The 23,326-nt window shown below is 38.6% G+C and overlaps 1 protein-coding gene across 7 annotated transcripts in view; it reads right to left on the bottom strand.

Annotated features, from left to right (window-relative positions):
* Positions 1–23,326, bottom strand: part of OSBPL1A (oxysterol binding protein like 1A) — a 231,915-nt gene that overhangs the window by 110,993 nt on the left and 97,596 nt on the right. For 4 of the 7 annotated variants that reach the window (XM_061170288.1, XM_061170290.1, XM_061170289.1 and 1 more), the window contains one exon: positions 17,909–18,015. In XM_061170288.1, coding sequence (XP_061026271.1) covers positions 17,909–18,015 — 107 coding nt within the window. Of the gene's footprint in view, positions 1–3,025; positions 3,048–11,282; positions 11,533–17,908; positions 18,016–23,326 lie in introns of those variants that run through there. The other 3 variants (XM_061170293.1, XM_061170294.1, XM_061170292.1) reach the window with 3 other exon arrangements.

The following is a 23,326-nucleotide window of genomic DNA, read 5'->3' as shown; positions in this document are numbered from 1 at the left end:
TTTTAAAAGCAGAGAAGTTTAATCATAATCTAAACATATCTTATTTTCAGATGTTATTCAAGGGCTCTGTAGCTGATAGTTCTGTTGGTGAAAATAACTAGAGAAGTTAACACCCTACCAACTCTAATTTTTTAAATTAACTTTATTGAGAGATTATATACATCAATTTTAAATGTAGAGTTCAACGAATAGTCACAAATGTACACCCCACGTAACCAGCACCGCTATAAAGATATACAGCATTTCTCTTCTCTCCTTCCCCCAGGTCCCCTCACTCTCCCTGCTGTCCCCAGCCCTGCAAACCACTGCTCTGATTTCTGTAACTTATGCTTTAGGTTTGTCTGCTCTTGAACTTCAAACAAATGGAATCGTGCAGAGTGTACTCCTTTGTGTCTGGCTTCTTTCACTCAGTATAATGTTTTTCAGATTCATTCATGTTGCTGCAAGTATGAGCAGTTCTCTCCTTTTCACTGCTGAGGACTATTCCACTGCACAGCTACACCACGATCCCCAACTCCCCTCTTTTAATGCCTTCAGCTCTGTCTCTGGAAATATCTTTTTGTTGAACATCATTAAGTCCACAGAGACAATAACTTTGCTTTTACAGAATTTTGATGTTTTTTTCTGTTTTGACAAGTGTTTTCATGGTTCTCAAACTGGGCGGGGGGGAGGGGATGACTAAAATATGCTTGAATCACAGCTCAGCAGATTTTAACTCCATCTGAAGAAAACATTTTATGTGTCTAAAGCAGTGCTTCCCAAGTTTTGCAAGTCCTGGCACACATGGAAAACAACCTTTGTATGGCACACAGGAGAGACCAAGCACCTGATTTGGGGCTCTGGCCATTCTAAGGGTTGAAAAGATCATTACTCTTATGCCCACTACTTGGAAAGCTCTGTTAAGTTACACTTAAAGAATAAATATCCTTGTTTTAATGACCAATATTGATTTTTACAAAACAAAAATCTTATGAGCAAATAAGGTTATGCATTCAATAAATAATTGATTAAGCAACCAAAGTGACTGGAAAATTCCCAAAGTCTTAAAATAATGAACATGGCTTCTAATTTTTCCTTCTTTAAGTACACTTAAAATTTTTTTCCCGATTTTTTCAAGCAACAAAAAAACGGACCCATGACTGTCAACTGGTGCCCAAGCACCCCTTCCCAGCCTAGTACGATGCAACTTCTTCGGAGAGGGGAGTCAATCCTCCCATTGTGCTCTTCATGCCACAAATATTCATCAACCACCTACACCATGCCGGGCATTCCAGGCTGCAGGGAATCAGCAGTGAACAAAGCAGACAAAAATACCTGCACACAGAGGACTGACAGTCTATCAAGCGGAAAGTAACAGGTAACGGAGTGAAATACACAGTGTTAGGTGGTGGAGAACACTAACAACAAAAATAAAGCTGGGAGGGGAAAGGGAGTCCCGGGAACCAGGGTGGCCAGGGGACTCACCGGGCAAGCGCCACTGGATTGAAGGCCAGGGTGAGGGAGAGGCGGGCAAGTGTCGGGAGAAGAGTGCTCCAGGCAGAGGGAGAGCAAAGTCCTGAGGTAGGAAGGGGCCTGCGAGTCTGTGGCACAACAGGAGGCCACCGTCCTCAGAACAAAGCGAGTGGGGCAAGAGTGAAGCAAAGGAGAGGCCGGAGAGGCCAGAGAGGCAGGGCCCACCCCTCAGGGCTGTGGAGGCCATCATGGCCCTGGAGGCTCCTTCCCGGGAGCAGGATGGAAAGCCAACTGCGAAGGGCCATGCTCTGCGCCCCAACTTCATGTGGGACGCCAGGCTCCTTTCTGGAGTACACAAAACCTGAGGACAATCGGTGAAGAGTAAGAAGAAAGGATCTGGAAAGCCTGACACAGGAATAACTGCTGAAGGAACTTGGAGATGCCTGGCTTGGGGAAGAAGAATTTATTGGTTGCTCCCAAGAGCTGATGAATTGTCACAAGAGGTAATTCCTTTCACTTTTTTGTGATGCTGCAGAGCACAGACTTGAAACCATGAATTAAAAAAAAAAAGAAAAGGAAAAAGAAAAAAGAAGAGGAAAAACCTCACCTTAATGTAAGTTTTAACTTTCTAGTATTTATAGTTTTCCTACAGTAGACTGGGTGGCCCTGAAAGATTATTCATGTATAATAGTAGTAGTAGCAGCTAGAAGAGCAAGAGCCAACATCTAGGTACGTCTACTATATGCCAGATGTTATGGTAAATACTTGGTGTGCCACCTCATGTAATCCTCCCACAATCCTATGAAGTAGGTATTATTAACAATGAGGAAACTCAAGCTCATTGAGATGACACGACCTGCCTAGGATCGCAGAACCAGTAAATGATGGAGCCGGTGCTCAAACAAAGGTCTGGGTTTGACTCAAGCTCCAGGTCTGTAACCACTGGCACACCCCTGCCAGTATGTTTATCGATGGCAGTGTTTACATGGCACATAAAGGGACTATCTGGCTGGCAGGAAGTTGGAGAGAGGACTCTTGCAAATGGAGAAAAATTAGGTAACCTCTAAGATCCCTTTTTATAATTTTGTGGTTACATTTTCCCAAGTTTCCATCTTATTTTTTAAATTTTCCTTTGACTTCAAGGTTTATAGAAATTTTATACTCCTAAAAATGGCTAAAGATCAAATAATAATAATTTCATTATAGAATATGTTAAATTACCTGCCCAATTCTAACGCTGAGGATAATCGTGCTCTGACTTTGAGTAACACATATTTTCCTTGATTAGTTCCCTTGTACAAGTGAAGGTAGGCTTGACTTTTCTCAAGTACAGTTGATCCTTGAACAACGCAGGGGTTAATCCATGTATAACTTATAGCCCACCCTCCGTATCCAAGGTTCCTCCGCATCTGCTAATTCAGCCGACCACGGACCATGTAGTACTGTAGTATTTACTATTCAAAAATATTGGCATGTAAGTGAATCTGTGCAATTTAAACCCACGTTGCTCAAGGGTCAACTGTATATCAATTTCCTTGTCTCATATTTTATATCTACCACAATTCAAACATACCTGCGCTTTCATTTTCCTTTGTAGACAAGATAAAATTCTTTTCAATTGAGCAATTATCCTTCGAAATACAACAGCAAATCGACATTTGGTATCTAAAGTACAGAAAGATAACATAAAAGTATAATACAGATATATGAACTTAAACCAAGTCTACAGTCCATGGAAACCACATCCCTGCTTCGTGCAGTTGTTTTTTACTGACTGAAGGGGAAACAAGGGACTAAGAACGGGCACTGTGCACCCTCCGCTACACTTGAACCAGGGTAACTTCTGAATGGTTTGAAAAATAATGAGAAAGCACTGCTCTGCAGGGCGGTTATGAGCCAGTGTAGAGTCTGGCAACCTTGGGGTCAACATCTGGATAGCAAACATGGTTAACTCCACTTAAAAAAAAATTATTTTCTTACACCCAATTATATGGCTACTATAAAAACAAAAACAAAAACAAAACCCAGGAAAGAAAAAGTGTTGGCAAGGATGTAGAGAAATTAGAACCCTCGCGCACTGTTGGTAGGAATGTAAAATGGTGCAGCCACTATGCAAAACAGTATGGCGAGTCCTCAAAAAATTAAAAATAGAATTACCACATGACTCAGCAACTCCACTTCTGAGTACGTGCTAAAAAGAATTAAAAGCACAGACACAAAGAGATACCTGTACACTCATGTTCACAGCAGCATTATTTACAACAGCCAAAAGGTTGAATCAACCCAAATACAACACTGACGGATGCACAGATAAACAAAATGTGGTATATATACATACAACGAAATAATATTCAGCCTTAAAAAAGGAGAAAATTCTAACACATGTTATAACATGGATGGATCTTAAAGGAATTATGCTGAGATAAGCCAGTCACAAAAAGACAAATATTGTATGATTCCACTTATATGAGACTCCTAAAGTAGTCAAATTCAGAGAGACAGAAAGTAGCAGCATGATTTCCAAGGGCTAGGAGGAGAGGGGAATGATGGATGAGTTATTGTGTAATGTGTATAGAGTTTTAGTTTAGGAAGATGAAAAGAGTTTTGGAGATGGATGGTGATGATGGTTACACAACGATATGAATGTACTTAGTGCCACTGAACTGTGCGCTTATAAATGGTTAAGGTGGTAAATTTTATGCTATGCAAATTCTAGCACAAATAAAATAATTAAAATTTTTTCTCCAAATATAAAATAAACAGTTTGATTTGCATTAACATGAAAAAAAAAAGGCTCCCGTTGTAACATATCACATAGTTTAAGTTGGGTCCTTGAAATGATCTATTATAAAGTCAACTAATATCAAAATGTATATATTCTTCACATAAAATAAAACCACAGTATTAAGTACAAATCTGTTCCTGATGTTTTAACAACTATTTACTTAGTACTTACTACTTGCAGAAAAATCCCCAAATTATCATCATCATATCTGAATGCACTCTGGGACACAGCCACGTCCAACCAATTCACAACAGAACGTTGTAATCCAGTGATTTCCAAACTGGGAGGCTATGAAAACACAGAACAACTTCTGATATAATAATGGGGTAAGACCTACAAGTGATGGCGTCTTCACAGATACCATGGACAAGCCACAAATCTGGCTCTGAATTCTCTTAAGGCCAAAGCAGAAAGAGAAATACAATTATGCCCTTTTAATTGTCCACAAGGAAAAAAATATATCACTTCTTTAGGGAAAACAAACTCCCTCTTTGTCCTTAGCTCTGATTTCTCATTCAGGGTAATATACAGGGGATTAAGAGTATTCGAGGGCAAAATAATCAATAATGCCACTTAAGCTAAATTGTTTTGAAATGCCCCTGAATAGAAATGGAGGGTGTAATTCCAACTTAAAATTCAGTGAGGGACATTTTTCAGAAAATCAAGAAAATATAGCCCAGGCTGTAGCATTCTGATGGTTTAATTTTAGGATAAAATTTAGAACATCTAGAGACATGGATAAATTCTATATATTCCAAAAATGTGACCTCGACTAAGCAAAATTTTCACAAAAAGATGAACAGTGTTTCCTGTTGCGAACCTGGAATACAGGTATTCCGTGCAAAATCCGAAGACACTGAAATATTCTTGGCCATCTGATTATTTTTAAAGTTGGTATCCTTTTGTCAAATTGAGAAATTAGCTTATAAATGTCCACATCAGCTTTGAAACAAGGTGGACTGTCTAACGGATGAATTTTCCTAATTCAAGCTGTGTGTGATATAGTGTGTTGTTCTTCAGCATTGAATTTGGAGGCAGATCCCTGGATCTGGCTCTAAGTGTAGCCCCTCCCAGCTACATAAACTCGGGGAGGTATCGAACCCTCTCTCCAGGCCCTACTCTCACCTGTAAGAATGGAGGCGACGAGATCAACCATATCAATCATTTCAAACTGTGTTGTATGGAGGCACCTTAGTGGATGAGGAGGTGCTTTTACTTTTACCTCTCTTGTACACTGGCATCTACTTTAGCCCCCAATAAAACCTGAAAATCACCAGACTAGATGCTCTACAATCTAAGATTGAGTCTATGACTTTGTGATTTTAAACAACTCATCCGTACCACAAAATAAAGTAACAAAAATAAGTGAAGAAAATATTCAAAGTTAATCATTTCTAAGAAATTTTAGGAAGGAGAATTATATTCCCACACTTCATTTGCAATTCAGTTGTCTAGAACCTAGAACAACAAAATCTCCCTCATACCAACATTTTAAGTGAAGGGTGATTTCTCAAGTACCTCAAAAAGGCACAGTGTCCTGAATGTGGCAAATAAAAAGACAGGTAAAGGAACAGATGGTATCACTGCAGCCTAGGATCCAACCACTGGATGTAACAACGTGTCCACTTCTCCAGCCGGGGATGCTATGAGCTCCCTTCCCCAGAGGACAGACACCTCCTCTGAATCCCTTTCAACCACTGGGCGGAACTCCAGTGCTCTGGTCATTCCTACCACCACCGGCTGCTTCCCACCAGGGTTTCTCTGATCCAGCACCCCAGGCCACAAACCACTTGAACGCCACTTCTCTGTCCCTGAATTGAGCAAAAAATCCTTTCAAGGTATTTTTCTGAAAATAAAGCTCGGGAAGACTGTCTTAACATAAAACGGATGGGTTTATCCTTATCTCATTTGAGTCTCACAGCAACTCATGAAATAAGAGAGAAGGGGTCTGTGTTAATAACCCTGTTACACAGGAGCAATGTGAGGCCCAGAGTCAGACAGCAAGGAAAAAGTCACTAATACCGGAGCCCATATTTCAGGACTCCAAGTAATAGGAGCTCAGACTCTACCATCTATGCCATCTTCCTAGGCCTGCCCTATACTCTCCCTAACTTTGCCATCAGTTGGACTGTATTAGGAATAACAAAAATCATCAGGCACATAATGATGAACCTTTGAGCATCTAAAGAAAATTAGACACAAATTATCTTCTTTTTCCTCCTTGGTGCTGGAGCCAGGGTTCTAAGGAGAAGGAAAGAGCAAGATGGACAATGTTGAGCAGATAATGGAAAAATCCTCCAGGTAAGGCGGTGGGGGGGGGGGAGCGGTTGGTTAGAGTGTAGAAAACTAGGGAGACAGAAGAAAAAAGTGGGGGCAGAGGGCAAGGGAAGACGATCATTCTTCTTCCACTGCACAAAGTATCTAGGGGTAGAAAAGAGGGGGTGAGGGAAAAAGAGGAAGAAGCTGAGCAGCAGGTGGGGAAGAGACATGGAGAGAAATGCCAAGCAATGAAAACAAGGAAAGTTGGGTAGGAGAAAAAAAAAAAATTGGAAGTAGTCAAAACCTTCCAGAAACTTTAGGTATTTTAAATATTAGGAGGGCAGTACTCTACATACATTAGTAGTTCTCAGTCTGGAATGATGAAGTCTAGGAAATGTATTATTCAAGTCTATAAAATCATCAAAGTAATGGATAAAGCTGGCAGTGATATATTCACTATATTACAAAATACTAGAATTAGTATTGAAAATTGAAATCTAGAATTGAAATCTGGAAAGGAACAAATTTTGAACAAATTATCCACTTTAAGGAGACAGAGAATAACAAATGTATAGATACTAGGAAGAAAATAAACTCAATGAAAAGTGACAAGAGATAACTATAGAAATTTAAAAGAAAAAGATAAAATAGATAAAAGCTAGACAGTTCTTTGAAAAATAATCAAATAAACAAAGCCTTAATGAGACTGATCTTACAAAGAGAGCAAAATTCATTTGGAAATAGCCAAATAAACATTAGAAGAAAGAAAATGGAAAAAGATTAGAAAAGGGAATACATAATTACAGAATGAACGTAAATTAAAAAGACAATAAAAGAATATTATTAACTTCCTTATAACAACAAATTTCAAAACTTAAATGGAAAGGATAAAATTCCTCGAAAGATGTAACTTGTCAAAACTGACCCAAAGAAACAGAAAACTAAAATAGCACTATAACCATTAAATACATCTAATTGGTCCAAAAAAAAAAAAAAAAACTCACAAAGGTGGTTTTATAAGAAAATTCCACTAAATTTTCAAAGAACAGACCATTTCAATTTTATACAACTCTTCCAGAGAACAGCAAAAGAGAGAATACTCCCAAACTCACTACATGAGGCCAGTGTAACCTTGATAATAAACCCTGATGAGGACAGAACAAAAAAAGGAAATTACAAGCCAATCTCACTTATAAACAGATGCTAAAAACCAAAACAAACCAAATTGAGGAGAATGTTAAAAATAATACATTATGACCAGATTAGGTTTAGTCCAGGTACACAAGGATGGCTTATCAATAAAAGGAATCTAAAAATATAATTTGCCACCTTCACAAATAAAAGAAAAACCTCATGATTCTCTTGGTAAATGAACATCTGATAAGTTCAACACCCTTTCATGATTAAAAAAAAAAAAAACTCAACAATATAAGAATGAAAGGGAACTTCATTAACCTGATAAATGGTATGCACCAAATATCTTTCTTAACATGGAATCATTAGATTCCTTTTAAATACCAGGGATGAACATGGATTTCTACCACCTCGGCTGCTATTCAACATTGTCCTGAAGGCCCTAACCAGTACAGTAGAAAGAAGAAAAATAAGTAAGAGGTGTAAGGACTGAAAGAAAGGAACAAAACTGTAATTATTCATGGACTGTCTACAGATACTGAACCCCAGTCTATCTTCACTATTTTTACTTTCTACTCCCCACTCACTCCTCTGCTCACTGCAGTCAGGCTTCATGCTGTCAAGCTTCTAAAACTTCCCTCATCAAAGACACCTGGCTACCAAATCGAACAGATGCGTTTCAGTTGCTACTTCACCTTCTTGGACCTCTTGTCCCCTGGCCCCCCAGGCTGCTTTTCCTCAGTGCATTCCACTGGCTCTCTTTCTTCCACAGACAGTATTCATCGTTTGATTTCAAACTTTTTTAAACGACACTTCTCCTAGTATTATTATTTACTCCTTCAGCCTCCATCACCAGGTTTAATCAGGTGACTCCCAGTACTAAAGATTCCCAAGTTTTTATCGGACAAGTGAGGATGACCTTATTCAGATGTCATCGTGTTCAAAGGTGAACTCATTCTCCCCTTTTCTCCCTACTTCAGTCACCTTCTATCCCGTGACTTATGCCATGAATGTGGGGTCATCTAACTCCACCTGCTTCTTTCCTCACACTCAATCTATGATCAGCTCCTACTCATATTGTTTATCTCGAAGTCTCTCTTCTCTCTGCTCTGTATCTTCCTTTCCTTTTCCACAGCCACCAACTAGGCTCAGACTCTGATTATCTCTCTCTCGAATTCCTGCACCTGGCCACTCTGCTTTCAGGCCTGCCCTCTAATCCTTCTAATAAGGAACAAATCTGATTAAATCTCTCCCCTGATTAAAATCTCTCAGTGATTCTAACTGCCCAAAATAATCCAAACTCTTCAGGCATATTTTACAAAGTCTTTCAAGAAGACCGACCCTGCTTCTACTGATCTAGCCTTGACTTTCTCGTTACCTATCCCACTCTGTTCCAGTCTTAATGAACTATTTGCTGGAATTCATCCCTTTCTCTTCCCCCTGGATATGTTGTGCTTTCTGTAAGAACCTAGTCAGTCATCTGGCTCCTGCAGTAACCTCTTGTTTTATGAAGACAGGCTGGTACAGCAGTATCTGACAAGATGAACATTCTGTAAATACTTATTGAATTAAGGGGAAAATTTTACATAAAGTAATAGATATCAAATCTATGGTGGACCATTATAAAGTTGTATTGGGGTTACATCCTTAACACTCTGAAGTTAAAATGAGAGGAAAATTACGTCTGCCTATAACTCATTCAAAACTCATTAGCTAGCGTAGAAGTCGGACACTGCACTCTGATTGGAAAACGGCAGTGAACAAGACAAACACAACTGCATCCAGGTTACAGGCTTGGTACTATCGTGAGATACAAAAACTCATGATGATAGATCTTGGGTCATACCAAGCATCACAAGGCTAATACATACACACAAACACACATACGTCATGCTACTAATTAAAATCTTATGTATTTCTGTTCAAAAACTTCACAAAAGTTACCAAAATGAAAACCAGGAAATTATAAAAAAATGAAAAAAATACAGCGCCCTTCATTTTACACAAACTTCACATTTATTTAACTTATGTCCCAGCTGCTTCCAAAACTAAGTTGTAGCAGTATATTTCTGGATTATATACACAACAAGCTAAAAATTCAGGAATAACGTGGACTAAGTAAAAATTCTAAATTCCTACTTTTTAAAGGAATTAGAAGTTTTCTTATAATCTTCATGGAGCTGATATACACAATGATAACTATACAACCACAAATCACAATCCTTTTTAAGAGAATGTAAATGACAAACTCAAAAACTGTACATAGAGCTTAAAAGTATGGTGTTGCATAATTATTTTATGAAGTATATATAATATTTAATATGTACTTGGATCATATTTATATACTACCTTGATTAGCAGTAGATGCATTTGCTTTTAATATGGAAAACCTAATAAGCTTTTTAATTTCTCCCCGTTCTGCACAGTGCACAACTACGGGAAGGGCAATTACGGGGTTCACTTTCACCATCAAATGAAATCCCCTAAAATTAATGTTTAAAGAGCTCCTAAAGAGGGAAGACTAGAGTCCTGCAATTATAGTCACAGTGATACAAATCCCTTTAGGCCCCCAATCTAGTAAAAAGTAGTACTGGGACAAAGGCTAAAATAGCTCTCTGGGTCTTCATGTTCAGATTAAACATCTACTCGATTCAAGCTGAGCTAACTTGCCGAAGTCATTAGCTTCCGGGTCAAAATCAAACATTATTTGGACCGGAGATTAACTTTGGTGTGTCCTCAAACTGAAAAGAAAATTTATATTTAGATCCCTATATCCTAGCCTACACATTATTCCACCAACACGCATTTCAAGCATTTTTCTCTTTTGCAAAAGATTCCTGCTAAGCAATGCTGTCTTCTAAACGAAATGCCTTCATTCTGTCTTTGAACCTAATTAAAATTAAGAAACTTTTAATAGCTTTAACAACTCTCAAAAGCTGGAAAAGCTCTTCCCTGGCATCCTCCCCTCCTTAGTACCACCCTCCCTCCAAATCCAGAAAAAAACCTGCACAACAGAAAACACAAAACAACTAGCCACATGCTGTGAATGCTGGGGACCATGATTCTCCACTGGTTTAGGCTACAAAGAAAGCCTATGAGTAATCAAAAATCCCTAATCAAAACAAAGTTAAAAGCCACCTCCCCACTCCCCAACCCCAGTATAATTTCCCTTTCTCTTCCCAATCCACTCAAGCATTTCCCCTCCTCGTTTTTTCAGGGAATTTTAGCGGCCTCTGAACAGAGGATGGTAAGTTCATCTCAATGTCTGCCAGGGCTGAGACATGCGAAAAATCACTAATTTGTAAGGTTATTTAGGACAATAATGTCTTTCAGTGCCTTACTCCTCCCACTCCGGCCCTACCTGACCTACTACCAGTATTTAGCCGAAAAAAGTATCTGTTCACGGGCTTGACCCCTCAGCGGCTCTTCCCGCAGGAACCGATGCAAACACACAGCCGGCCGGCGGGCAAGGTCCCCGGCTTCGCGCACCCCTCCCCACACGCCCGCGGCCGCGCTCCGCTCCACACACTCGCGCCCAACTCTTCTTGGATCCACTCACATCCCTGGATCTCGTCGGGCTGCCCTCCTCCTTCCCTCCCCGGCGTCCCCGGGCGTCCCCGAGCTGCCCCGGCGCAGGCACTCGCCCACCCACCTGGGCCGGGGCTCCCCGGCGGCGCGCTCCGCCCGGCGCTCCTCGAGGCTCCAGCAGGAATGCGCTCGGCCTGTTCCTCCGCCTCCCCTCCAGCCGAGCCGGGAGGCGCGACCCAGGGCGGCACCGCAAGGTCTCCCTGAAGTCACCTTCGCGCGGCCCGCCCCCGGCTCCGGCGAGGCCGAGCAGAGGCGCGGCCCAGGACTGCGCCCGGGCCGCCCGAGGTCCGCGCTGGCCCCTCGGCCGCACCGCCGCCCTCTAGGACTCCCGCCGGCAAATGGCCTGCGGCGGGCGGCTCCGCGGCGGCTGGCGTCGTCCGTCCCTCCTCCCCTTCCCCCGCTCTCCCCCGCGCCGCGGCGCCCGCTCGCTCCGAGGCGCAGGTAGGGACCTGCCAGGGGGCTGCGGGAGCGGCGCGCGGCCCGCGAGCGGCTCGGCCGGGATTTCGGGGAAGGCGGCACCGCTCCCCGGGCTCTGCGAGCATCCGCGGAGGCGCCGGCCCGGCCCTGGAGCGGGCGCTGTACTGATGCCGGTCCTGTGGACGCGGCCCTGGCAACTTTTAAATGGCCAGCCTGCTCCCCGGGAAAAGCAGAGGGATCCTCTCTTCTGGAGTCTTCCATTCGAAGGTAACTGACACTCAGGCTTACACTGAAGAGTTAACGGTCCGATTCCACAACAAAGACTGAGCTAGTCTGCACATATTCATTTTTTACACACTTCCTGGGCTACCATTTGAGCAATGAGGAAAACAACAGTATTGACCCTACTAATGTGAAACCTACTCGCGTGAAATAGGTGGTTTCTGATTCTGGCGACCCCTAAAGGGTAGACGAAGGCGTCAAGGTCAGGAGGACCCACTACATACATGATATACTTAAAAGTGGGATGTTCAGGCTAATGAAATTCCTCGTTAACTATGAGGCTCTGGTGAGGAAAAACAAACAGTAGTCTTAAACCTTTCTAAGGTACATAAATCTGTCCTCGACTTTGGGAAGCAGAGTAATACTGAACAAAATTGAATATTTCTTTGACAAGATCCTAGGGTACTTTAAGTTCTCCCTTCCAGCAGTGGTGGCTGTATTTGCACTACAGATGGAAAACGTGTAAAAGATGAGACAAGGCCACACTCGGAAAAATGGGAATTAATGTCGGTGAGGTTTCAAGGTGTCTTTGAAAAGGCAGTTTTTTTTTTCATTCTCAGTTGGTGACTAAATATTATCACATTTCGAAAAGTCACATTTGTCAATGAGGAAGAGACCTTGCTACAGAATCTTTCTCCCTAGGCCCTAAAAATTAGAGAAAGAATTCAGTTTGCAAAAGTAGTACCAGGCAGCAAAACAAAACAATGAACAACAAAGGCTACTTTGTTTCAGAAGGCAATTTACAAAGCACCTAAAATGTGCCAGGCACTGTACTGAGGAACTTCACATAAAATAACTCATTTGCATTCTCATTTTCAGATTTGGAAATGGAATTCCCAAACATATATTAATTTGCTCAGGGTCAAGATAGCAGAGTTTAGGTCCTGACTGGTCTGACCCAAAAGCTTGTATTCTTTCCTTTGTACATTCATTATTCATTTATTCAAGTATTTATCAACTGTCTACTAAATACCAAGCACTATGCTAGACACAGATGCTACAAAAATAAGATACTTACTGAGGAGCTCCAGTCAAGTAAATATATAATCAGACAAGTAAATATATAATGATACAATGTCATAAGCACTGCAACAGCAAGGAACTCCTAGACTAGGAGGGAGGTTAACTCAATTTTGAAGGGTGGAGCCTGGAAATGCGAAATGGTAGCAGTCATCCAACACAGCAATCCTGAGAACTTTATCTAACAGAATGGCAATGGGGACTCTGTGTGCTGGGTTGGAGGAGACAGACAACTGAGATACAGGAAGTAAAAATGACAGGACTTGATTAAAAATGGGGCTGAGGAAGAAGAATGAACCAGAGGCAGCTCCCATGTTTCCGGCTTCAGTTATCCAACAGGTAACTTTGAGTTGAATCGGTAACTCAGTTCTAGGCACTTTGGTTTAGAAATGCCGCTGATGTATCCATATGTAAATGTCCAAAAGGCAGCTAGATACAACTGGTTCATAGCTCAGAAGATCCAAAGTGGATATATCTGAATCATCATGGATTTCTGGGTTGAAGGAGTGGGTGAAATCATCCAGGGAGAATGCTGAGTGAGAAGGCCACCCACAGAAACCTAGGGAATACTAACATGCAAAGCACAGGCAGAAGAAAAGACGCTTTAGAAGAAGACTGAGGAGGAGTTGCTATACAGGAAAGAGAAGCCAGAAGAGGGAGGTACCACGGAAATCACAGAGAAGCATTCCAAAAAGCAAGCAGTACTCAAATGCCAGACCCTTTAAAAAGACAAGCAAGATAACTTAAAGATGTTCTCTGATTAGCAACAAGGAGATATTGGCAAGAATGGTCTCAGTGGACTAGTTGAGGTATAAAGAAGTAGAAACAGAAGGTATCACATTTTCAAAAATGGAACTGGAAAGGGATGTAGGGAGATAGAAGCTACAAGGGAGAATTCAGAAGAAGAGAGTAGCTGTTTTTGAAGATAGGAGACAGATGCCTCCAACAAAAGGAAAAAAGAAAGATAAAAATCGGAATGAGGGACTGGTGGGGAGTTGGTAGCATGTACAATGATCGCCTAACGTCTGACAAAAAATTTTGCTCAGAATAGAGATGAGAGAGAGAAAGGTGAAGGCCTGAAAGATATAAACACTGCAAATGAAAGAGAGAGGGATTAAAGGACTCTGAACAGCTCAGGAAGCTAACTGAGTATTAGAAACCATGACTTTATAGAGTTATCAGTCCACATGAGGGCATGAATTCTCTCCAAAGACTTTAGCATCTGGTCCAGAGTAGCAAGTACCTTTGGTTGGTTCCAACTGAGAGTCTGAATCGTTCCATTACACCACAAGCTTGGCATCACTATCGTCCCAACCATACATTTGGGTTACATCCCTTTAGCAGTGAGGAGATTTAACATTTTATAAGTGAGTTTACACTAAAAACTGATTAGACTCATAATATCGAGGGGAGCTCAATAATACACAGACCCAGAAGGGCACCGATGATGACTTCTGAATGACATTTTAACCACTTCTGATACCACCCTCTGGTGAGAAGAACTGTAGAAACAATGATTCATGAAACCAGTTTCTAGCCTTTTGAATGGAACTCTCAAAACAAGGTTAAAGAAAAACCACAGCCTTCACATTCTATTATAGTATGTTTCCCAAGTATATCATAAAACATACAGTAAGGTTGCCTTTAGTAGATCAATCACAAACTTTACAGCTTATCTTATATATTGCCGGGTTTTTTCCGACAACCTAAGTAGTGTTATTTCAAGTAAAATACGCCTACATAATGCCTCATTTATGTAGAGGTCACGTGGATACCTGGAATATCTAGGCTGTATCAGAGAATCTCCAAATAAGCAAAGAACACCCACATACCAGAAGGCCCCAGACCCTAAGGCCTGTGCTCATTGTCAAGCCCTAAGTTTCTCACACTAAGCCAGCTTACTCTTACTGTGGACATAATTTTACCAAGTTTGGTTACTGGTTTTCTTTTTAACAAACGGGAGATTAGTATGAGTAAATCAGAAGGGATCAGTATTCCACTGCTAGAGACAAGCACCCAGTTGGTCTAAAAAACAGGAGAGAAGAAAATTTTAGAACCGTAAGGAGTAAAAAGGAAATCGAAAGGCATTAGCAGGATTGGGCCATTTAATCAAAAGAGTCCTGTAAACATTATCCCTCGACGGTATCTCTGTATTAACGCAAAGAGTAATTACAAACATACAAAAGGACAATCCTGAGGCACCCAGAAGAGATAAAGTATGAAACCTTCAGTTTAAGAAGTAAATGTGTAAGATTCAGAGTAACTGTCCTCAAAAAAGGTTAGAATAAAAACGTTTTTTCTGCCACTGGGGCTGGGGTCACTTACACCTACCGGGTCCCTATTCTGTGCCAGGTGCTACGCAGTGTTTTGCCAATCGGATATCATTTACTTCTCAAAACACTCTTTTTTGGTTGGTCACCACTTTGAAAAGGAGATTGTGTTTTACTGAGGTGAAGACAGAGATTACATAGCAGAGCCAGGAACTGGACTCAGGTGTATGTGAGTTCAAGCTTATCGTTGCTCTTCTAGTAAAGTTTTTGGATAACGAAAATAAAATTTATGATGTCTGATACATAAGGCATTACAGTGCACAATTATTCCACTCTGACCTCAATTAAGCGATTAAATTCCTATGTTGTAATTCTTAACTACTTGATAAGACCAACTTCAATGATGCCATTTATCTTTCAAATATTTTTTAAGCCTTCTCATCGTCTATAATCGTATTTCTCAGAGGGAAATCCATGGATTTCTACTGAGGGCCCCACAGGGTTGATATTTCATAGAACTACTAAAAAGAAAAATCTTAAAATACTCTAAAAACAATAAATGCCATTTACTGAATGAATACTTTGTGCTGTGATATGCTAATATGGTCTATATACATATTATTCATCTACATACATCTGATCTCCACACCCAACCATCAGGTGTTTACATATCTTCATTCTTCAGAAACTTGCCCAAGGTCCTATAATCGGTTAGGGAAGGACTGAGATTTAAAAGAGGTCCATTAGACTTTCAGACCAGGGCTCTTAATGACTTTCTACATGGTCTCTCTTATATGAAAGATGAAGGTATCAAAGTTCAGAGAACTTAAGTAGCCCATCATCTCTTAAATAATAAGTAATAAGGATGGAAACACAACACAGTCATTCCACAGTCAAATAAATTTTCTTTAGACAACACCACCTCCTCCCAAAACAAGATAAAACCAATGTTAAAGACACAGAAGCTCCAAGATGCCATCAGAAAAAGGGGTCACAAGTGTTAATTAGACAGCATCCTACAATAACAACCGTGGACTTACACTCAGGGCTTACTATGTGTCAGAAACTATGCTAAGCATTTTGCTTACAATTATCTTACTTAATCCTGATGACTAATTTTAAAGGCGTAAAGAGGTTAATTAGGCTAAACTTTAGGCTAATATTCTTGCACATGTAAATTTACACACAGAGGTGACTACCTAGGCTATTTTTTTTTTAATCTGTTAAAGATTAGGATAGGTTGGCTTCTTCAGAAATTAAAGTACTTCTAATCTAGTGTTCACCTTAAAACTATACAACCCGAGAACAAAAAAGTTGTCAATACATTCATCAGATACCACACAGGAGATGTGAATTTAGTTTTACAAGGTAATATTACCTGAATCCTGTAACATCATAATTTGTTCTGTTCTGCAGTGTTCTGCAATGCTATCATCCTATTTGGATTTATTTAGGTCACTAAATCATTCCTCATTTAAACAAGCTAGAATATGAAATTTGCAAAGCACCAAAAATAGAAATGCTGAGAAGGGATATTTTCAAACACCATTAGGAGAATCAACCATTTAACATGTTTAATGAACAATTATGTTTTCCCATGGTATTTAATAGAATTCTGTTGAAAGACGTTCTGTAAGTTTGTTTTAAATGAATTCAGATTATTATCACATATTTTTTCTTATTCTCCAAATAAAATAATTATGGAATTTGTGGTATACATAACAAACAGAGCATTTTAAAAATTTCACATGAATTCACAAGGCTTCTTATTTTAATGATGGGAAAATGAAATTTTAGATCCTTACATATAAGAGAAACATATATAAGAACATTTTCATCTATCTTGTTTTACACCAAAACCTAATCTCTAACCAAAAGGCACAAATCAATTGTAACAAGAATAAGAAAGTCAGTGTCCTTGGAGGGTATTGTGCTAAGTGAAGTTAAGTCAAACAGAGGAAAAACAAATACCATATGATTTTACATATATGTGGAACCTAAAAAAAAAGAAAAGAAAAATAAAAAATTTGGTGTCTTAATCTTAAAAGTTGAAGATTAAACATGTGTAGAAATTAAATGGAAAACAAAGCCTATTGCTACTTGGCTTGCATTAAAATCATGAAAATGAAGGAAAAAACATAAAAAAGAAAAATCTTAGTTCAGACAAAACACACCTTAATGACTTTTCAGTCCTTAGAAAAAGAGTTACTAATGGATGGCATACCACTTTTACTCATATTTGGAAGATCAAATGGCAAATTTTTAAATGGGAGAGAGCAAGCAGCCAAGAGCACAAAAAAATATTTAATCCATTAAGCTGAGTTCACATAGGTAAGTATGATAACAATCTATTTTCTAATTAAAAGTATATATTTTTCATATAGAGACCTTTTGTTTCTAGAATATTTTCATATTCCATCTTATCAAAATGTCACGACAACCCTGAGTAGATCAACTTTAAACATACTTGTTAAATATGGGTACATAAACAAATTAAATGATATGAACAGAAGTTATTTCAGAATTATTCTGCTTAATCAAGAATAAATAAGTTCTAACTTTTGGTGAAAAATGAAGCTGTCGTTGCCTTTATTAACCCTATTTTCTCCTACCTTTGGACAGTTTGAAAGCAATGATGTGTTGGATGATCAAGTGTGACACCCAAACAATTATTTAAAAAATTCAGTTCCAAACTACCTACCCCTTCTTGTTTGGTGAAGAGATTAAGGCAATCACTCAAAGCTACACAAGTTTCTCTAGAAGCTTCAGAGACAACTTCAACTTTCTGAAGGAATGATGGAAGCATTTCTATAAATAAAAAAATAAATAAAATGAGTGGGATTTTAAGTAATCTTAAAGTAAACTAAGACCACAAACATATTTTTATATCTACTAACCTCATGTTTCCTTCTAGCTGCCTTAAGCAAAGCATATAGTATATTCCTTGGGCATCATAATTAAGCACCTACTGTATACAGGGCACATAAATTAGTACAGAAAAAGAAAGAACAAAGCCTTGACTTAGAAAAGCCTATATCCTAAAAGGAGAAGAGCCAGGACCTATTAAAAAAATAAAAAAAGGTTCATAGGAATAAATAACATAATGTTTAAGAAAAACAGCTGTCAAGAAGGACTGATATCATTACTTATAAAACATTAACATTTCCTTTCATGATATTCATTACTAGGTAAGTAATTGTATTCAAAGGCAAAGTGCTAAAAAGAGACAAAAATAATCCTGTAGTTGACAATGATGGCTAACAGATCTGAAGGCGGCATTAACTCAACTTCCCCTACTTCTTTTTTTTTTTTTTAAATCTCATTAATAGGTTTTTAATATGATTTTTTAAAATTTATTTATTTATTTTATTTATTTTTGGCTGCGTTGGGTCTTCCTTGCTGCATGCATGCTTTCTCTAGTTGCGGTGAGCGGGGGCTACTCTTCATTGTGGTGCGTGGGTGTCTCATTGCGTTGGCTTCACTTGTTGCGGAGCATGGGCTCTAGGCACGTGGGCTTCCATAGTTGTGGCTCGCGGGCTCTAGAGCGCAGGCTCAGTAGTTGTGGCGCATGGGCTTCATTGCTCCACAGCATGTGGGAACTTCCCGGACCAGGGCTTGAACCCTTGTCCCCTGCATTGGCAGGCAGATTCTTAACCACTGCGCCACCAGGGAAGTCCTCCTCTACTTCTTATTTGGATAAATGTTTCGTATAAATACGTCTTTCACTCTCAAAAATATGTCCCTGTCAAGGTCCAGCATCTTTCAGTATGTGTTAAGTTGGGAAATAAATGATAATATCAGTATTTCCCCTGGACCCTTAAAGAAAATCTTAATCCACTTTACCTTTACGGAAAACAAACAAACAAACAAAAAAAACATAATAACATAACATTGGCAAAAGAAAGCTGTAAAATACACACACATCACTTAAACAAGTAAAATGTCATATCCTGTCCAGATTAATGTGACAGAAGTGTACTTAGTTGAAATAGCTCGGGATGTTATGTTGATTATACATTAGATCCTTTACATCTGTCCCGTCCATCAAATAAAAAAAATTAAGAAAGTTTTAAGAAAAAATAACTTAAAAGAGAAAGACAATTAAATCTGGAGCATCCTATGTATTTTAAGTAATCTTGATTTACCTAAAACACTATTCTTAAAACATGGTAAACAAGGTCAATAAACAAAGAATCAGGTAAACCCAAATTCCAGCAATTTGCAATGATTAGGCCATAAAACAGTGGGTCCCATCAAGAAACAAAAGTTTTCAAATGGGAAATGGAAAGAAAAATAAAATCTACAGAGAACATATGACAAATTATTTAGCCATTATTCTAAGTGATAAAGTTGTATTGCTCTGTTTTGTTCTTTTTTAAATTTTCCAAATTTTTTATATGAACATGATTTATTTTAGCAAAGACAAGTCCTTTTCTTGGAAAAATTATTTCTCAAAACTCATAAGGCAAAAGTGGTCAACAAAAGGAAAAGGTCAGGGACTTCCCTGGTGGCTCAGTGGTTAAGAATCCGCCTGTCAATGCAGGGGACACGGGTTCGAGCCCTGTTCCAGGAAGATCCCACTTGCCGCGGAGCAACTAAGCCTGTGCTCCACAACTGCTGAGCCTGAGCTCTAGAACCCGTGAGCCACAACTACTGAACCCGTGTGCTGCAACTACTGAAGCCTGTGTGCCACAACTCCTGAAGCCTGCGCGCCTAGGGCCCATGCTCTGCAACAAGAGAAGCCACTGCAGTGAGAAGCCCCTGCACCGCAACGAAGAGTAGCCCCCGCTCACCACAACTAGAGAAAGCCCGCGTGCAGCAACGAAGACCCAACGCAGCCAAAAATAAAACAAACAAATAAATAAATTTATAAAAAAAGAAAAAAGAAGGAAAATGTCAGAGTGAATGAAAGTAATAAGTCTTTCATTAATATCTGGATATAACACCAAATGACATTTTATCATATTTTTCATCTTATGGAATAGAATTTCCTAGCTATTCTTAATAATACCCAAATAATTGAAAACTACTATATTCTAAAATAATTTTGACTTTACATACTTTTTCTTTTTGAATCTTTGATACACACTGTAAAGATTTATTCTGTACTTAGTTGCTAAATAGCAAAAGAGAGTACCATATGCTAGATGCCGTGTGACTTAAATAGTACCTCAACAGATGTTTTACACAGAGCTGGGGACCAGGGATGTGAGGAGATGCACAAGAAAAAACAGACACAGCCTCTGCCTTCCATAAATTATCTGGGTAATCTAGAAATTTTCCATTTTCATGGCACAAAGGATAGGTAGCATAGCCATTCACGGATACATTTCTTTTTATTAAATGCCATCATATGCTTAACCATCTCCAATTTTGTCTATGTTTTAGATACCTCACTTAAGATACTTGTTGATTAGCATAAAACAAACATTAAATCTCTAAATAAATTTTAAGGAGAATTTTACAAATTTTTAAACAAAACTGACTCTGCAAGCTTTCAAAAGATATTCCAAGAAATGTATATTAAGACAAGTTTTTATAAGAATCTATTATTCAGAGTGTGTCAAATTCTTCTGTCCAAAACAGAGTCAAAAGTTACATAACTTGTCTAACAATCTAGTATTCAAACAAGATGTCGGAATTAATATTAACTTGCACGGTGGGACGGTGTAAAAACCATGGACTTTGGCAAATACTCTGGGCAGTGCTGCATATCAGGGCCAGTCAGTTCACACTGACGTGCCTCTTATACAATGTCGTCTGCATACTGATTACATAAAAGGAAAACTGCTAAGCTTCTAGAAAAGTTACCAACTGGGAAATCACTGCAAATATGTTTTAGCCAACTAATATTTAGAGACTGAGCCGTAATAAATAAATGCAAAAAGGCCAGTATGTTAACATATCTGGCCTACTCTGAGAACTGGACACTGTTAATTTGAAAAAAAAAAAAGTTATTTTTTGTACTAAAAATCTTGTTGAACTCGGGAAAGATGCTGGAAGATCATATGTGAAAAGCTTAACTTTAGAGACATGTATAAAAAGCTCACAATCTGTCGTTTTCATGATTACACTGTACAATTTTTAATTGGGTAAGTTTTAAAACTAGTGGGGAAGAGCTTGTTTCTTGTTGTTAACAAACTAAACCCTAATACAGAAAACTTCCATTGTTCTCCTTATATAGAAAAAGTCCACACTCCTTAGACTAACATTTAAATCGTTCCATAAACAGTCAGCTTCAGCCAGACGGTTTTCCTGGAAATATTTGTTTTCCTAGAAATATTAACCTATTATATTTTACTGCTTCTAAACCTTTGTTAAAGATGTTCCATCTTCCATGAATAATGGAAATAATAATTATTCATATTCAGAAGTTTCCCCACTTAACTAAAACCTTTTTTTTTTCCAAGGCCAAGTTTAAATGCTATCCTCTCCATTGAGCCTTCCTTAAATATCACTGTGGGATGTGACCTCTCCTACTGGACTCCAAAAGTAGCCACATCCACTTGTAATAGAGAACATGGGTATTGTACGTATGCTGAATCTCTGCTACCCTCGGTGAACTCTAAACCTCTTTAAGCCCCCAAAGACCATGCACTGAACTTTGTACAAAGAAAAGACTCAAATGTTAAAAGACTAAGGAAAATAATAAAAATATTTTATTCCCATGGCTTACGCAGAAAATCCAAATAGTTTTGGATTATTTTATTTTACATCAAAAGAATTACTGTATTTTAGTTTAAAAATATATAAGATACAAACATTTTCATTTATATTACTACAGGTTATCTAATTAGGGCAGATTGATAAATTATTTAAAACTACATTTTCTTTTTACTTGAGGTATCAGAAAATATAGTTTGCCTGTTTTTCAACATTCACTCAAATATTTCTATCACTGGGGATAAGACATTTTTAAAAAATAAACTGGATGAATGGCATTTCATTTCCTCAACCTAGTCCTTCCGGGAACAGTGCTGCCTTAGGTGTGTTTTCTTTTTTTACGGTAAACACAAACAGCACAGAGAATAAACAGTCCCAAAACTATCTAGTGACAAAGCTAAGGTCATAGGAAATAAAGCAAATATCAAAATAAGACAATTTCTCTCTTGTGGTGAAAAAAATGCAGTGCATCTGACTATGTGCATGAGAGACATGATCTAACCTGCATGAGAAGAGGTGTTTTTAAAGTTATCTCATACTCAATTGGAATTATATAAATGCCTCAAGAAAATCAGTACTCTCTCCTCAAAATGGAGAAAAAGATGTCTGCACATAAAAATCAACTATTCTCCTAAAAAACTTCTACTACATAAAGCCATAACTTAAAAAAAATCGAGATTGGTAACGTTATATAAGATGTAAGAATATAAATTTATCTGTTTCTTGTTCAAATTAAGATGATTAGCTTGAAATCAATCACCCACTAAACAAGTACCACTGACCATTCGATCTGTATGTCTACATCTATACAACATGCTAGTTGCAACAGAAGTATAAAATATATAGTTCAGAACAGCATGTGTTAAATGAGTTAAAGCATGAGTTAAATAAGAATAAGACGATAATAAAAGGGATGTTATAAGATATAAATAGCAAATTGTACATACATAAAAAATGTTACATATTCAGAGAAAAAAGTTACCATTATGGGATGCAGTAATAAAGTGGAGTTTGATAAAAGTAATGGGACCTGAGCCTGATCTTGAAGAATAAGCTTTTTTATTGTTAAATACAATGCCCAATAAAACGAACATATACAAAATATCTATAACTATTATTTTCAGATAGTACTGAAAATACTGGTCCTGAGAAGAAGAGAGTCTCAGAATTATGAGACCTCGAGAGGTTAGAGGATTTGCATCTACCATTTATTGAGTGGCTACCATATGGCAGGCACTACACTCCAGCTGCTGGAGATAGGGCGTAAGTAACTGAGAAACAGTTTTTGTCCTTACAAAACTTGCAGTCTAGCAAGGAAAACAGAAAATAAAACAATTATTATTGAATGAACAGTATTGATCAGAGGGAGTCTTTAGAATAGTAAGAGGGGAAAACATATTTGTTGGAAAAAATAAATTGAATTAATTTAAAATTTTAGAAAAGAGTGTACCAGTTA

The sequence above is a fragment of the Eubalaena glacialis genome, chromosome 15 (genome assembly GCF_028564815.1).
Source record: "Eubalaena glacialis isolate mEubGla1 chromosome 15, mEubGla1.1.hap2.+ XY, whole genome shotgun sequence".
Lineage (NCBI taxonomy): Eukaryota > Metazoa > Chordata > Mammalia > Artiodactyla > Balaenidae > Eubalaena > Eubalaena glacialis.
Note: the sequence above shows the minus strand (reverse complement) of the source record. Positions and strands in the feature narration are given on the sequence as shown.